Genomic DNA, 16,802 nt, shown 5'->3' with positions numbered 1-16,802 from the left:
TAGAGAGAAAGAGGCGGGAGCGAAAAGAAAGATAACGATAGCCAATTGAAATGGCGATGTGGGCACCAGCTTCCGGTTCCGGGGGTATAAAAGAGGGAGCGCGGGGTGGGGCCGAGCATTCGCGGGTGAGACAGCATTCGGGTGGAGTCGGGGTACAGGTGAGAGCTGAGGTGATGCTGGGCCTAAGCGTTGTTCTTTGTGTTTCGGCTGCTTTCTTTGCTCCTTTTACCTTCGGCGGTGTGAGGGGGGATGCTCGGTGCTGGGGTCGTCCTTTGTTCCCTTGGGTGCGGGAGGGAGGGGCTGCCGAACATCACTGAGGGGAGGGAGAAGGCCTTGGTGGGCCTGATGCTCTTAGCATCCCTTTAATGGAGGCTGAATAGCTGTTATGGCTATATACTGTTATCTCTTATTATACTGTTCCCTTCTCTCTTATCCCTCTAGGGACATGTTTCCAAGTCACCTCAGGGATAGTGTATTATCCCTTTATGTATTCCTAGTGCATGGTGTTGGGTGTCTGGCCCGTTGCTTAGTGTGATCACCTCTTTGTCCTCTTTCACCCCAGGCCTAATCATGGCGGATGAGGAGATCGCTGCCCTGGTGGTGGACAATGGCTCTGGTATGTGCAAGGCAGGCTTTGCGGGGGATGATGCTCCCCGGGCTGTGTTCCCTTCCATTGTGGGCCGCCCTCGGCATCAGGGTGTCATGGTGGGGATGGGGCAGAAGGACAGCTATGTGGGAGATGAAGCCCAGAGCAAGAGGGGCATTCTCACCCTGAAGTACCCTATTGAGCACGGCATCGTCACCAACTGGGACGACATGGAGAAGATCTGGCACCACACCTTCTATAATGAGTTGCGCGTTGCTCCAGAGGAGCACCCCGTCCTGCTCACTGAGGCCCCGCTGAACCCTAAAGCCAACAGGGAGAAGATGACCCAGATCATGTTTGAGACCTTCAACACTCCAGCCATGTACGTGGCCATCCAAGCTGTGCTGTCCCTTTATGCCTCCGGTCGCACCACTGGCATTGTCATGGACTCTGGGGATGGTGTCACCCACACGGTGCCCATCTACGAGGGCTATGCTCTGCCCCATGCCATCCTGCGTCTGGACCTGGCTGGCCGTGACCTGACCGACTACCTCATGAAGATCCTGACAGAGCGAGGTTATAGCTTCACCACCACAGCTGAGAGGGAGATCGTCCGTGATATCAAGGAGAAGCTGTGCTACGTTGCTCTAGACTTTGAGCAGGAGATGGCAACGGCTGCTTCATCTTCCTCCCTGGAGAAAAGCTATGAGCTGCCGGATGGGCAGGTGATCACCATTGGGAACGAGCGCTTCCGTTGCCCTGAGGCCATCTTCCAGCCTTCCTTCTTAGGCATGGAGTCCTGCGGCATCCACGAGACCACCTTCAACTCCATCATGAAGTGCGACGTGGACATCAGGAAGGACCTGTATGCCAACACTGTGCTGTCTGGGGGTACCACCATGTACCCTGGCATCGCTGACAGGATGCAGAAGGAGATCACAGCGTTAGCACCCAGCACCATGAAGATCAAGATCATCGCCCCACCGGAGCGCAAGTATTCCGTCTGGATCGGTGGCTCCATCCTGGCCTCCCTCTCCACCTTCCAGCAGATGTGGATCAGCAAGCAGGAGTACGATGAGTCTGGCCCCTCCATCGTCCATCGCAAGTGCTTCTAGAGGGGCTGCTGGCAGTCACCCGGGGCGTCCCCACAGCGGGGCAGGCATGGCAGGAGGTGTTGCGGGCTTGTCCTTGGGAGCTCTCCCTTCAGCTTGGACCAGTATTGTTTGACTGTTACTTATTTTACGTTCTAATTTGTTGAGGTACCGAGTAGTAACATACAGTGTGCGTTTTAATGGCCTCGCTCCAGTTTGGACCAGTTCGTGATTAGCTTTTTAGTGGGAGAGAAATAGCAGCCTGTCGGCTGTGGTTCATGGGGCAGCAAGTAGAGTTGTTCACATTTCCTATGTTAACACTAACAGGTTGACACTAAAGTAGGTTCGTCACCTTTAGGTTTGTCACATCTGACTTGTTTGTAGGAAAGCAAATAAACTTAGGCTTAAAAGGATCAAAGAGTCTTTCTTGCTTTCTTTCAGGGCGGGTGTGCTTCGAGGACTGTGTGCTGTGAGGGCTTAGTGCTGGACTTGAGCTGTTTGCAACATAAGGAAACAAACAGACCCGCTGCAAACCTTGCAGTGTCGCTGTGTGCGAACTGGCTGCACGCAGACCATTTGAAGAGCTGTTAAGGAGAAAACCTTGCCTGGTATGCAGCTCTTGCAGCCCTTCTGTACTTTCATGGTAACTCGGCTTTATTTAGAACCAATTCCTGTTAGAAAAGTTAAGAGTGCTGGCACAGGTTTTGCGATGAGAGGAGCCTCTCCTTATTTGGGAGGCTGACAAGATGTGGCACTAAGTATGCCCAGAGCTTGCTCAGCTTGGGGAACGGGGTCCCTCTTGCTGGCCTCCAACACGCTCCTTCCCACCCGTAGGCAGCAAGTGAGCCAGCGCTGCCGCGCTACCGCCTTTAAACCCTCAGCCGGCCTCCCATTGGCTCGTTCTGCCACCTCGTCGGCAAACCGGCCAATCGGCGGCTTCCTCTTATTCCCACACCAAGCGGACTCCATTTCCCAGTGCGCACCGCGCTTGGGGACGCACTTCCGTTTCCGGCGTGATGCAGGAAGAGAGACGCTTCAGGGCGGCCTAAGCGGGGTAGGCGGTCGGTTCCGTGGCCAGAGATGGCCGTATCCGAGTGGCACATCGCGGTGAAGCTGGCCGACCAGCCTTTGGCCCCCAAGTCCATCTTACGCTTACCTGAGACGGAGCTCGGGGAGTGCCCTCTGGGGGGGTGCAGCATCTCCCACCTCAAGCAGCTGATCACCGGCAAGCTGCAAGAGTCCGTCCCGGACCCCGAGCTCATCGGTAGGTTGCGGCCTAGTCCTGCCTTCCTATTAGTGCTGCGGCCTAAAGAGTGCGGCCCTGCTAAGGGAGGGAGCGAACCCAAGCCTTGTGGGTCTTTGCATTGGGGTTTTCCCATGCTGTTCATCTATGTGCATGCAGAGCAATGTCTCCATGTGTCTGAAGGAGCACGGGTGTGTTGTATGTATTGGTCTTTTACACAGATCTGATCTACTGTGGCCGTAAGCTGAGGGATGACCAGACGCTCGATTTCTATGGCATCCAATCTGGCTCCACTGTTCACGTCCTGCGCAAGTCCTGGCCTGAGCCTGATCAGAAAGCAGGTGGGGAGGAGATGGTGCAGATTACATTGAGCGTGAGGAACTGCTGCTCTGCTTCTAGGAGAATGGAATGAGGTTTGGAGGTGGAACCAAGCTGTTTGTTTGCACTCAAAGCAGTGAATGGGCATTACTCTTATCTTGCTGACGGCGGAAGTATGGAATGAATCATAGAGTTGCTCGGGTTGGAAAAAGACATTAAAGATCATCAAGTCCAGCTGCAAGCTGAATATCCCTTCTTTAAGTAGCTCTGATCAATCTTAGTGTTGCTAGAGAATCAGAAGCCAAGCGTCTCATTAATAGAGCCTTATGTGTGTCAGGCTATAGAATAAAATGACCAGTTTAGAATTGTTTCAGTGCATTTCTTTTTATGCACGTAGGAATGTATGTTCTTCTATGTCTGGAAGTTAGGAATGTGGCCATAGCCCTTGGTGGGCAACAGCACTGGGGCAGTTGTGATCTGTATCCTTCCTTCCCAGACCAATTGAATTCAGGAGGATTAAAGAATCATTGCTGCTACTGCAGCTGGGAAGTCCAAGGAGGGTGTAAAATGGCTTGTGAAGGTGACAGAGTGAGAACCTTGTTTTGATCTGTTGTTTTTCTTCCCTCAGAGCCAGTAGACAAGGTGGCAGCGGTACGGGAGTTCCGTGTCCTTCACACAGCCCTGCACAGCAGTCCTGCTTACAGAGATGCAGTGAGTGGGACTTTGTACATCCCCACCTTGGTGTCTTTTGTCTGACCCCCTCTCTAAGGAAAGACCCTTAGTGAAACCTTGCCGTGTGACACTGCTGATCGATTCTGATTTCTCTGGCAGGTGTTTAAAATGCTGGGGAACAAGGAGTCATTGGATCAGATCATCGTTGCTACTCCTGGCCTTAGCAGTGACCCAGTTGCTTTGGGTGAGTCCAGGTGTTACTCAGAGGGTTTGGAGAAAGCCAGATGAGGATGGCTTTAAAATAAAACAAATACAAGATAAATGAGATGCTGAATCCCTTCTGAAAGTATTTAGTTCCTCATGTGGGGTGTGATCACAATCTCATGCAGCCATCTGGGGTGAGCTGGGTGCCAGCCTTGATCCTGCCTTAAACTAGAGCTGCCTGCACTGAAGCACAGCCTGTGGGATCTGCTGGGAAAGTCCTGCGTCTGGTGGGCGTGACTGTGATTTAGTCTGTCTAAGAAGGCACAAAAGGTTTCTGAGAACAATAATAGAGTATTTCTGGTGTCTTTTCATGACTCATTTCCTGAAACACAACTAATTTGCTTTTTTTCCCATGGTTGGACTGGCTCCTATATGTCTCGTATCCTGTCTCTTACTGGTCATGTTTCCTGGTCTCTCCCAGGCGTCCTGCAGGACAAGGATCTCTTCTCAGTGTTTGCAGACCCCAACATGTTGGACACGTAAGTTCATATAAGCTGGCACGGTGACTAAGCAGCTCCTTTGTTGTAATCCTGTATTGGTCACTTCCCTCTGGGTGGGGAAAAAGCATTCTGCTGCTGTCTGCCAGTACAGTTACACCACGACAGAGATCTGTGGAGGGTCTAATCTTCCTTAGCAGCACATGCTTCGGCATAGTATCTGTACAACATATGTATCTATTGACATAGTGGAAGCAGGCTCATTCTCTCTTCCAGATCTGATAGCTCACAGCAGAGAGTTGCTCTGTGAGAGCGTGTGGGAGATGTGTACAATGGGAGGGCCAGCATGGGATCAAGATGGATCCCTGGCTTGTCTGGCTCCGTGGGGAGGTGTTTGTTGTTGGATAGCTAAAGGCAATATCGGATCAAGATGGTGTTGGCTCAACTAGTGCGAGTGGCTCTGCCATTTTTGCTGTAAGTTCTTCACTAGCATCAAGCCATTCCTTCCTTAGCTTCTCTGTATACACGATTTGTTCTTCCACCCTGTCTCTCCAGGTTAATACCGGCTCACCCTGCGCTTGTGAATGCCATTGTCCTTGTCCTGCACTCAGTGGCAGGCAGCACCCCACTCCCAGCCCCAGAGACATCCTCCCGTGGCATGTCCTCTGGCTCCTACCGTGACATGCCAGGTACGTTCAGCCTGTGGCCGTGCAGATGTGGGAGGGAGCTGCAGAGATGATGTGCTACAGGATCTGTTACAGGCAAATCAGTATTTTACTGATGCAGGGCTGAAAAAGAAAAGTGGTCTGGGTGTCTGAGCTTGGAACATGCTTTGTGGTTTGACAGAATGCGTTGAGAGAGGCTTATCAGGTGTAGTTCAACCTCAGGGCCTCTCTGAGCTGTGTGTGTATCACCACTGTTGGTAGCAGATTGCCGTGGCCTCTGTTTTGTACAACTGATGGGCCTGAGCTGTCTTCTGTTGACCTGTTGCAAGTGAACTTGTTAGTGCTGAGTTTGGCTGTGTGAGAAAAGCCTCCACTGGATTCTCATCTGGTGCCCAATTCCTGCCATCATCTGGTGTTCTGCATCTTGTTGTATCATCTTTCTATCGCAGGTGGTTTTCTGTTTGAAGGTCTCTCTGATGAGGAAGATGACTTTCACCAGGTAATTCACAGGCTGGATTGGGTGGAACAACTATTTTGGATTCGTGGTAATGGTTTTAACTTTGTAGCTCTTAAAGTCTCTAAAGGTTTTCCTGTATAATCTCATCAGCAGCACAATCCGTGGCTGTTCATTAAAAGATACTGTATTAATAACTATAGTATGCTTGAGTGCTGTGCATGTTAGGGTTTTTCTGAGTGGTGAAATAGGGTCGCAACAGAAGAAAGAAGCCCAACTCAGTAGCTCTTGCCATCAGAGTAAACACCTTCTGTGTTCAAACTGATGCAGAGCCAGAGCTGTGTGTGACTGATGTTCTGTTACGTCAGTGGAGGGCACCCCTCTTACACAGCACTGTTTAATTGGTAGATGTTTATTTTTAAAACCTCAATGTTTGACTTTCAAGAGCTGCAGGGAAAGGATCCCTAGCAATAAGCACACGAGCCACGTGGTAACGGGACGTGTCCACTGACAGAGGTCTGTTTTCTCCATGCAGAGCACAAGGTCGACACCATCCAGCAGCACTTCTGGTTCTCGCCCAGCTTCCCTTGGTTACTCTGGGGCTGCTGGACCACGACCGATTACCCAGAGTGAGCTGGCAACTGCATTGGCACTGGCCAGCACGCCAGAGAGCAGCTCCCACACACCAACTCCTGGTACCCAGGTACAGCACCAGTTGGGGGTGTCCTCCTGCCCTGTAAAGCCAGCACTTGACTGAGTGCAAGCCCTATGTGGATTTGGGTTCCTGCAGCAAGTGCTCTTCTGAGCTGTATACAACTTGTCTCTCTCACTAGGGTCACTCCTCTGGGACCTCCCCTATGTCATCCAGTGTCCAGTCAGGAACGCCCATCACCAACGACCTCTTCAGCCAGGCCTTGCAGCATGCCCTGCAGGCCTCAGGGCAGCCAAGTCTGCAGGTCAGTGTCTAGGCCTCTTCTTTTGGGAACATGTGAGAAAGCTCTTTATCACACTCAGCACTGCAGGGTAGAGGTAGCTCTTCCAGTTATTTCCTATGGCAGGACTTTAGGTTGAAAGAAGTGTCACTGGTGAACAGCTTTTTTTAGGTGGCATGATAGATGTTTGCAGAAGGACTGGATGGAAGTGGGAGAGATGTGCTGGTGGGTTTAGAGTGTTACCAACAAGACTTAAAACTTTCAAGACCTGTTTGCATGTTTGGAATTGTGCTTGTGAGCTAGAGAGATGGGAGTAACTAGCATGGTGGAATGGGCTTTGGAGAAGGCTGGGTTTTACTGCTTGGACTCTCATGCTTACCCTTAGCTTCTTTTGTTTCCTGTTTGTAGAGCCAGTGGCAGCCACAGCTTCAGCAACTACGAGACATGGGTATACATGATGATGAACTAAGTCTCCGGGCCCTGCAAGCTACTGGAGGGGACATTCAGGCTGCCTTGGAGCTCATCTTTGCTGGTGGGGCTCTGTAGCTCTGGGCAGGAGGGGCTGGACCGCTGTGTGGCACTTCTATTCCTTGGTCTGGGACTCAACCCCAAAGCTCTCTGGGGAATGGAGCAGCTGAAGTGGCTGCTTCTATCTGTGCAGGTGGGTTGTGGGCTCCTGTTTGAGAGCACAGGGCAAGCTGAGCACAGTTCCTCCAGCTCCTGTGATCTCTCTCCAGCCTTCTCCCTGTTCTGACCACCATGACTGAAACTTCAAAGCCTTGTTCAGCACGGATTAAAATGCAGCTCTTGTGTGCTGGGAAGATGTAGCAGGGTCCTGCAGTTAGATCTGGTGACCTACTGTACTATCACCTGCTGTTTCGTTCCTGCCCACCTGGCATGCCTCGGGCTGTCTCCTTTTGCTGTTGTGGTCCCTCCCTGTGTTTGACTGCATTAAATGGACTGTATCCACTAGCCTGTTGTTTGGGTTGTGATCCGTGCTGTCTTAGATTCCAAATCTGCAAGGCAGTGCATGCTTGTTGCATCGTGTCTGGACATGGTCTGCCTGTTATAGGACTGTTCTTTCAGCAGAGGGCACTCCTCGTGCAGAACAAGATGCTGGCTATGTCCATGAGCTGCCAGAAGACCACTGTGTTGGGATTGAAGCTGATCTGCCCAGTCTTCCTCCTTTAATTAGGCCTGTAAAGAACTCATTGTGCTATGGATGCTTGTTGAGAAGGTGGCCCAGAGAGCATCACATCTCCTTTTCAGCTGCAGTGTTTCTATATTCTATTGGACAAAGCTGGTGCAGTGCTGCAGGAGTTCATGGCCACCACAAGGTGACAGTAGAAATATGACAGGCCTGAGGCAGGTGCTGAAGATTGCAGGGTGCTGCTAAATGACTCAATGGGAGAGGCACATTGTTTCTGACACAGCGTGCTGGTTTGTTGGGTTGCAGCGAATATTTTCCAAGGTATCTTCTAGTTCTTGGTGCCATGTGCGAAGTTCTCAGGAGCTGCCTACAAAGGCAATCAAATGCACTTGTCTGTAATTAGTCGGTGGGAGCTGAGGCAAATTGGAGCCAGAGGTAGAGCTGGCGTCGCTCTGAATGTACCATCAAGACTGACAGAGCATGAAAATAGGAGCTGGTTCGCCTGAAATGCCACCCTGTGACACTAGGGAAGCTCAGAGCAGAAAATGGTCCCTTACCTTCAGGCTACCTGTGTTCCCCTCTAATTCCTTTCAAAGCACAACTGGTGTCTGCTGATACGATCTCAGCAATGGCACAGCAAATGCTGGATTGTTCTGTCCAGGATGGCTTATTGACTGCTAGAGTTTAATCCTGTCTGGAGGATTAAAGCTCCCAGGAGGAGAAGAGACTGCTTTTATTTTTCAATATGCAGTGGATAAGATCTGATGAGTATCAGGCATCTCGTGAGTTTCTTAACTTGATACACCCTTCCTGGTTACTGCCCTCATTACCTGCTTTGGAAACCTATTCCAGATGATGACTGTCATTTGACACATACAGAAACCGATTGCTTTATTCCCATCCCTGCTGCCTCCATTCCTTGCTTTGCTAGGAATGGGTAGCATATGCAGAGCACCCTCCCTCCCTTTTCTGTTGCAGGGACAAGCCCTGCTGTCAGCCCTCAATCCTCCCAAGGCTTTCTGAGGATTAGCTGTATCGCAGATGTCGTGGTGATGCTGAAGCTGGGAGCCACAAAGCTCCCCCAAACCTGCATGGAGTTGGCAGGGCTTGCCTTGGGATTGCTTGCTTGCCTGCACCCTGTCAGGTCTCAGCTCAGACTGGCAACAGCTTGGGGGTATGAGTGTCCCCAGATGGTCTTTCTTTTGTCTTCCCTTGCTCTTAGGATTTATCACTTCGACCAGTGTGCCATCTTAAGTACTTTTTTCCCCCATTATATGGGCTATTTCTGCTTCTCCCTGTGTTCCCAGTGAGCTGGGAATTGGCTGGTTGCTTTCCATGGAGAGAATTTCTTTCACAAATTAAGTTACTTGGCTTAGGGTACCACATCAGACACGTTCTTTGAAGCAGCTATAGCAGAGAAGAACTTGGCACTGATGTTGTTCTCAACACGATTGATGCGTGCGCTTCACTTCCCTCATCTCGCCTGTCTTTGCCTAGAATAGACGTGTTCAGCAAGCAGGCAAATTTAGAGCTGTGGGGAAGGGAGGGAGAGGCTCTGCTTAGTCCCTGCAGTGCTGCTGATGGAGGAGGAGGAAGGAGAACTTTGATGCAGGAGGCTCTTGGAGGAGACCAACTACACAGCAGCCAGGTGAGCGCTGCCTTCCTGGCTGCTCTAATTGCTGAGCACCTCCTGCCTCCCTGCTTTGAGATGAAAGCCATGCTGTGTGCTGGGAAAGCTCAGCCTCTAGTCTGAACCTGTCCTGGCTCTTAATAGCCGCTGGTGGAACCTGTATCCAAAGACAGGTATCAAAAGAGAGCTGGGATAGCTTTGCAGAATGCTGGCATTCATCTCTTAGAAAGCGGTTTAGTTCAGACACTAAATTGCCAGTGGTTGGAGCACAACAAATTCTGTTGTTTAGGAGCAACCTGCAGTGTGCTCTCTCTCACCTGCCTAGTCCCTGGAGTCCTGCCTTCATGTCACTGCTGACACCTTTCCTCTTGTACCACCTCTCATCACCACATCTGTGCTTGGGTTAGAGGTGCATCCACTTTGCTGGGGCTCAGCACGTCTGCATCCTGCTTGTGTACCTAACCTCTGTCACACGCTGTTCATCAGCCAAGCATCTCTGTGGCCTGAGCATCATCCCGGCTGTGCTGCAGGAGCAGATGGAAGGTGTTTGCTTGAAAACATTTGGCTGACCCATTAGGAAGGGTGGAGGTCAGGCTGCGGTTCCTGACGTAAATTCTTTTCTTAGGGACTTTTTGCTACTGACTTCAAAGAAATGCCTGCTTCAGTTCCCTCTTTGCCTCTGATGGAACTGACAAGGGGAAGCGGTAACAGTGGGAGTTTTCAGCAATAATAGTAGCAGCTGTTTGATACTCCCGTGTTTTGGTAATCTCGTTATTTGTTCCGGTGTTTGACCATCAATGCTGGAGTGTCATACACACGTGCAGGGGATGGGATCTAAGCTCTTCTCCATATGTGCCCTTCTTTGGCCTGCTATGGCCACTTTGATGGCTTTTCCACCACCTGCCTTGTTTCTCTTTGCTTATGAGCTGACTGTCCCTGTGGGGATCCAAGTGCTGTTGTGGGAGGATAATTTTCCAGCAAGAAGGTGAAACAGAGACAGAACAGAATCTCCCAGCCGTCTGCTGTAGCCCAGCTCATGTGATGCCCAGCTTCATCTTTGTCTGCTTTCACAATGATGCTGTGGAGTCCTCCCACATGTGATGCGAACGCAGACAGCAAGATCCCCATCCAGGAGCAGAAATGCACATTTAAGGTATTAAGCATTTCTGTATGGCCGTCGTGCTTGGGTGGTTTGTTGAATATCAGATCTTAAACCTGTAAAGTTTGGAGCTCTTCAGCTTTTCTGGCTTCAAAGGGCGATGCTGCTAAAGGAACCCTGCTTGTGCACATGTGCTGAGCTGGGGGAACATTGTCCTCCCTACACCATGATGCAGTATGGGGTGTTTGCTTTCCCCCCCACAACAAGTAGTGACACACCAGCTGAGGCTGCTGGTTAGGGCAGGTTTCTCCAATGCTGCATGACTTTCGAGGGAGTGAAATGACCTTCAGCACCCAGGCAATAAACATTCATGATAAAACAGCGGCAGGAAATTGGTCTGTCAAATCCCTTGTGTACTGACTTTTATTTGTACAGGGCTTGGTAGTTTCCTGCTTGTTTTTCAGCTTTGTTCCCAGTGAACACCGAGGAGCCAGGAAATACATAATAGGCTATAGCTTTTCTTCTTAAGTTAGCTTTGTGTTGGCTGGGTTAGCTCAGCAGTGTCACGGAGGGGCAGGCAGGACGTGATGGCTGCCACAAGCTTTGGGATTTCCTTAGCAATAATGAAATCTTGGTCTCCCTCCTTTCTCAGGCAGAATTTCCAGCAGGGGAGGAGAGTGTCAGTGATGCTGGGCCTCCAGGTCAGGAAGCAGGTGAGAGTCAAAGAAGGTGACAGGGCTCAGTTGACCCGGGTGCCAGTGAGGAGGTGAGAGTCAGTCCCTTTCTTAGCACGTTTCCTAATGTTTTCTTCCAGTTTATAACTACTAGTAGTTGCAGGTCCTGCTTTAGAAGAATGCTTGGTTTGAATGAAAGCACAGCAGATAGGATTTCAAAGGGGAGAAGATAAACATTCCCTGATACATCCTTTGATGCCATGACAATGGCTGAGATGCTGGTTTTGAGCTTAAAGCTTCTTGGCTCAAGTCCTTTTGAACTGAGCCTGGAAACTTATCAAATAAAACCAAAGAACTTCCAACCAAACATCATCAGCATCTCTTAATAGTAATAATAATAATTATAAAATCCCTATTAGGATGAGCCATGGCTTTCTGAGGAGTGTTTCTGAGCACGGTCATTCTATCTGACTTCTGAGTGTTCCAGGCTGCCAGCAGATGGAATGGTTCTCCTGAAGTCATTTTGAGACCTCTCGTTCCTTCCTGCTTAAATAAATGCCTCACTGATTTCAAAGCATGATCCTCTGAGTTCCGCAGGGTGCATTAGTTCAGGTATTGAGTTTGAAGGAGAAGCTGGAGAGCGATGGGATTCCACTCTAGGGCTGATAAAAGCATCAAATGAGCTCTGTAGGATTAATGCCAGAATCCCATGTCTTCCTGCAGTGGCCTATAACAACAGAGCAGCGTGAAGTGGATAAAGGTGCACTCCAGTAGATTTTCTAGTTGATGTGAGGTTCGGGGAGGTTCAGAACCAGAAGTGGGGTGTAAATAGTTAACAGATCCCACCAGGCTTATTTTGTTTCCTTTGGTAAACTGAGAGATGGCTGAAGTGGCAACAGGTGAGAGCTGGGAAGCCAGGAGGAAAATGGCTATTTAATCTCTAAAGCAGAAACTGTTGCTAGTGACAGCATAGCCCTGTAATCTCTCAGCAGTGCTCAGCGTGTCACCTCGGCATCCCGCCGAGCAGCCTGCAAACTGTTTACCTCGGTGCTAATTGAGTTATTTGCTTACAGCCCGGTTTTAGGGAAGGGAGGAGCGCTGCCCATCCTAACCTGGTGTTTTCCATCCGTGCTGAGGTGCAGCTCCCTGTGATGAAACGTTTCAGAATTGCTTCCCAAAGGATTTGCAGCTGGGAGCAACTCAGTCACCCTGTGGATCCTGTCAGCTGGTGTCTGGCTGGGCAGTTCACATCCATTTATTCTTCTTCCACCTCGTTTTCTTGCTCTTCCCTTCCTTCCTCCCCAATGTCTGTGACTCGGTGCCGCTTCCAGCTTCCTGAGCTGGGTGGAAACTCGGTGGGCAGGCAATAACCAGGATACAGGTGCTAGAGTTCTCTCCGAGGTGGGGCAGATGGGAAGCAGGAAAACAGAGGCTCTTTTCCCTTTGACAGACTTTGACAGGTCTCTTTTGGCGAGTCAGACAGGTCAAGCATGTGGTGGGATCCCGAGCTGCTCCCACTCTCCTGCTGGAAGGGATGGCAGTTTTCCCATGTCTGGGGAGACAGAGCCTTCGTGCCACCAGACAGGCTCTGAATTTAGAGCCGACGGCAGCTCTGACACTTACCTTCTGCGTCACTTGGCCCCGGGCTGTCTAGCAGAGGCCAAGATAGGAAGGAGGATCAGGCAATAGAACATCTTAGAGATCTCTCCATTCCTGGCAAGGCAGAAATCAGTGTTTAGAAGTACTCGAACACCAGAAGGTCAGCTTAATATCTTTGAAGCAGTGTACTTTTCTGAGCAGCCTCCACATATCCTGCATTCCTAGTCGACGCTGTTGGTGTTTTTCCAGCTGCGGTTTGAAGTGATTTCTTGAAGGCCAAGTGAATTTCCATTGATTCCCTATGTAAAAATGACAAATATAGGCTTAAACGTTAACGCATGCAACTGCAGGGGCTGGGAGAGCAGATTGCAGGGCAGGAACCTTAACTTGTGTGTACCTGGAGGATGTTGTGGGCTTAACAGGGCTGATAAAGCTCTCTGGTAAGCTTGTGTATGGGGTGGTAAGTGACCCTTTCAGAGCAGAAGTGGGAATTGTTTGCCAGCTGCTGAAACTGAGCCATTCCTGCATGGCACCACTGAGTGGAAATCCAGGCTGTGCCGGGAAGCAGAGCACAGCGTTCAGGAACAGGAATACCAAGAGTCCCAGGGAAGCCAAACAGTGTGGCCATGGAGGCCCTTCTGAGAAGACGGAGCTGACACATTATGCGCCATTAATATTTCAGTATGCTGCTTTTATGGTGGGAGCAGAGCAATCTCAACAAAGCGACCTGTTTATTTTTGGTTGCGTTTCCTTCCAAAGGGGAAGGGTTGTGTATTGTGTCAAAGGAGGTGACTCTCTCTCCTACGTTTTGTGTTTGGTGTGACCTCACCTTGAATATTGTGTACAGTTCTGTGCTTCACAATGTAAAGAGGATGTTACGGTCCTTGAAAACATTCAGAGGGTGGTAGCAGGATGTGAAGGCAAGCCCTTTGAGTGAGGCCTGAGGGCACCTAGATTGCCTGGTTTGGAGAAAAAGAAACTGAGAGGTGACCTCTTGGTTTTCTACATCTTCCTGAGAAGGGGAAGGGTAGGTCGCCATGCATGTGAGAATGGCACAGAGCTGCATTAGGGAGGCTCAGACTGGGCATTAAGAGAGATTTCTTTACCATGAGAGCTATGAAACGCTGGAACAGGCATCTCAGGGAGGTGGTTGCTGCCCTACAGCTGTCAGCATTCAGGAAGAGGCATTTGGGTGATGCCCTCAGTAACAGGTTTTGACTTTTGCTTAGCCCAAAAGTTAGGCTGTTGGATTTTGTCTTTGAAGATGCCTTCCAACTGAACGGTTCTTGAAGGTTTTATTAACTCTGCCAAAATCCTTGTCTGAGGGATATGTTCAATCGTGGTAATCTGTGCATGAGATGTGTATCTCATTCTGCTTCCTTTCCTGCCCTGTCAGCGAGTTCTTACTGAGCTGCTTATCAACAGCACTGCTTGTTAATGTGGCTAGCATTCAGTTGTAACAGCTGCCTGACGAGCACGTGCCCTTTCAGACTGAGCTCTGCTTAGGGATTAGCTGAGGTAGGACCTCTGCAAGCTGCTGGGATCAGCAAACAGCATCACGAAGCATTTGGCATGGGGTTTTCTGCCTGGATGAGCCACTGGGATTCCCTCAGCAAGGAAACCTGTGCTGCAAAAGGGAAGGTACATCCCAGCAAAGGGACGCTGCTGTGCTGCAAGCTTCCTTTGGCAAGTAAAGGGAGAAGGTATATTAAAGATGTCCTGGGACACAGCATTGCTTCTTGGGCTGATTTCAAAGTCCTGAGGGTTGCATTCGGCACATGGGATCTTGTCTTAACTGAGAGCATGGGGTTTACCAACTGATCAGCCCCCCCTGATCTGGGCCAGCTTATAGACCTGATGGAGGTGGGCTTGCATGAAAGCAGTGTTCCTGAGAAGGTGAAGTGATGGCAGCCATTTCAGGGCTGCAGCTTTAGAAGGTTGCCCCATTGGTGACCACCACAATGCAATGAATGTGAGACCTGGGCGGGGGGAGAATGTATTGAGATTGGAATGTGGCAGCTTACTGTTAAGCGATTAATTGCTTCCTTCCATTCTCAGTTGGTCTGAGAACTGAAAGATCTGTGAATCAGCACCATTCCCTGTTTCTTTCGTCTCAAATTCCACACGTACAAGTACCTGCTCTCAAAAGAAAAAGGGTAAGAAGGAGCAGCTCTGGCCTTTCAAGGTTCCATAGTGGTCATATACGTTGTGTCCCAGTGTCATGGGACGTCAGTCTGTTGTGCATCAGGGTCTCATCCAGGGAGGGGTTGTGGCAATGCACGTGCACTGACAGTCCTGGTGAGCATCCTCAGCCCTTTGTGTCACATTCAAAAAGGCCCTTCTTTGTACTTCTCTGAAGCTGCCCTGGTTGATAACTGCCAGAGATAGAGATGCAGCTGTGAGCTTTCTAGAAGAGGTGACACAGCAGAGAGAAGATCTGACATGTCTTTCACAACGATGAGAGTGTTCGAGCGATGCTTCCGCTGGTTTCTCATGATTGTGAGATTTTCTGTGGATGATACGTCTGCATCCTAACCCACACCACCTACAGTCTGTTTGCAGGGTCATGCTAAAGACTATTGCTGAGTTCTCATGCACTGTGTTCCAGCTTACCTCCTCTCATCTAATGGGCATGACGAGATGCCAGCAAGAACTGGGAGGTTTCGAAACAGATTGCTTGGATGTTTGTGGCCCAGGTGTCCTATCTGAGGTACTGAATAAAACTGATCCTGTTGAGGAAAATCTGCTGTCTGGCTTTCACAGGGTTCTTCAGGGGAGCTCCCTTCTGATCTATTTAGGATCTGAGCAGAATAGGAGGGAGCTGTGGGGGAAAGAGTGTTGTACCAGGAATCTGATCTCTTGTTTATGCATTCTGAAGGCAGTGTATGTGACTGAGCTGGTTTTGAGAAGGTCCCACATAAACAAATGCGCAGAGATGCTTGTCTGCTTTGGGATGTGTGCATGCATGCTTAACACAGAGCAGTCGTGGCTGTATTCAGGGCACAGCTCCATGCTCAGCACTCCTTGCAAACTGATACAGGACTGGAACGACCTTAAAGTCAGCTTTGTAATCCTTGCACATCTCCAAGCTTGGCTGCTCCTTACTGAACCTTAAGCATGCAGCGTGCTTGCGTTCCACCACTTTTCTCATTTGCTGTGGGCTCCTTTGCTGAGCTGAACTGCGGAGGCCACTCAGCAGCTCTTTATTTAATGGTGTGTGATCTCTTGGAGCTCAGGTGCACGGCAGTGCTGACTGCTGGCACTGCCAGCTGTGCATTTAGGACTGGTGGAATTTACTTCCCCCAAAGACCTTTTTCTTTGGGATTTATCAGCCTACTCCCATTTCCAGACAGGAAAACCCTGGTTGGAAGAGTTACGGTACAGGGATGGGTTGGGAAAGTGATGCTCTGCAAACTGTCTGCTGAGTCTCCTGCATAGCATGGGTGCTGTAGCATCAGTCTGAATCCAGGACCACAGCATGGTCATGTTCACAGGGCAGCCCAGCCTGCAGGCTGGGAAATGGAGCGGTACCCCAAACTTAATGCTTCCAGGCTCCTGGGGGAGTTTAAAGCTGGGTGTTATATACAAAAGCATTGTCTTTAGCTGTAGGTAGGAAAAAAAAAGACCAGCTAATAGTGTAAGCTGTGTTAGGAGCAGGGATGATGAGAAAGACATAACCATTTTAATAAGGCAGAAGCTCTCCCAGTTGATCTCTGATCAGAAGCACTGGTCCCAGCCCACCAACCGTGTGGGATTGTAAAAGACAAAGCAGATAATAACGTATGCGACTTTAATAGGGTAGCCTAAATTTGGGGCAGGTGCACAATGCTGCATCTCTGCTTATTAAGGAGTTAATATGAGTAGTGTGGCTTTGGTTGTTGGCTGATGAATGATGCCCTGATGTTTCTTTTTCACTCCTGGCTGAGTGAAAGGGCTTTAATGGACTGATTCTTCTCCGACCTGTGCTGCCAGAAGGCAAGTGATAACA

The 16,802-nt window shown here is 49.9% G+C and overlaps 2 protein-coding genes across 3 annotated transcripts; both read left to right on the top strand.

Moving 5' to 3' along the window:
- Positions 1-15: 15 nt before the first annotated feature.
- LOC140256962 (actin, cytoplasmic type 5) lies at positions 16-2,090 on the top strand. Of its 2 annotated transcripts, none has more exons than XM_072345900.1 (2): positions 16-158; positions 563-2,090. In XM_072345900.1, exon 2 carries the CDS (start codon positions 571-573, stop codon positions 1,699-1,701), a length of 1,131 nt encoding a protein of 376 aa, XP_072202001.1. In that variant the 5' UTR covers positions 16-158; positions 563-570; the 3' UTR covers positions 1,702-2,090. The 2 variants fall into 2 exon arrangements, with proteins under 2 accessions (XP_072202001.1, XP_072202002.1); XM_072345901.1 differs by having other exon boundaries at positions 86-170.
- A 33-nt stretch (positions 2,091-2,123) lies between these two features.
- On the top strand, positions 2,124-7,634 carry UBL7 (ubiquitin like 7). The gene is made up of 11 exons (XM_072345899.1): positions 2,124-2,285; positions 2,512-2,941; positions 3,142-3,261; positions 3,867-3,949; positions 4,070-4,154; positions 4,596-4,653; positions 5,167-5,300; positions 5,726-5,775; positions 6,266-6,433; positions 6,564-6,686; positions 7,071-7,634. The coding sequence occupies exons 2-11, from the start codon at positions 2,758-2,760 to the stop codon at positions 7,206-7,208; spliced, it is 1,143 nt and encodes a 380-aa protein (XP_072202000.1). The 5' UTR covers positions 2,124-2,285; positions 2,512-2,757; the 3' UTR covers positions 7,209-7,634.
- Positions 7,635-16,802: the final 9,168 nt, after the last annotated feature.

Source organism: Excalfactoria chinensis, chromosome 10 (assembly GCF_039878825.1).
Source record: "Excalfactoria chinensis isolate bCotChi1 chromosome 10, bCotChi1.hap2, whole genome shotgun sequence".
NCBI lineage: Eukaryota > Metazoa > Chordata > Aves > Galliformes > Phasianidae > Excalfactoria > Excalfactoria chinensis.
This window is presented reverse-complemented; position numbering and strand designations above follow the sequence as displayed.

Coding starts and splice junctions, on each gene's coding strand:
- LOC140256962 (XM_072345900.1), top strand. CDS start 571: ATGGCGGATGAGGAGATCGCTGCCCTGGTGGTGGACAATGGCTCTGGT.
- UBL7 (XM_072345899.1), top strand. CDS start 2,758: ATGGCCGTATCCGAGTGGCACATCGCGGTGAAGCTGGCCGACCAGCCT. Junction 3,262..3,866: donor TGAGCCTGATCAGAAAGCAG/GTGGGGAGGAGA, acceptor TTCTTCCCTCAG/AGCCAGTAGACAAGGTGGCA. Junction 6,434..6,563: donor CACCAACTCCTGGTACCCAG/GTACAGCACCAG, acceptor CTCTCTCACTAG/GGTCACTCCTCTGGGACCTC.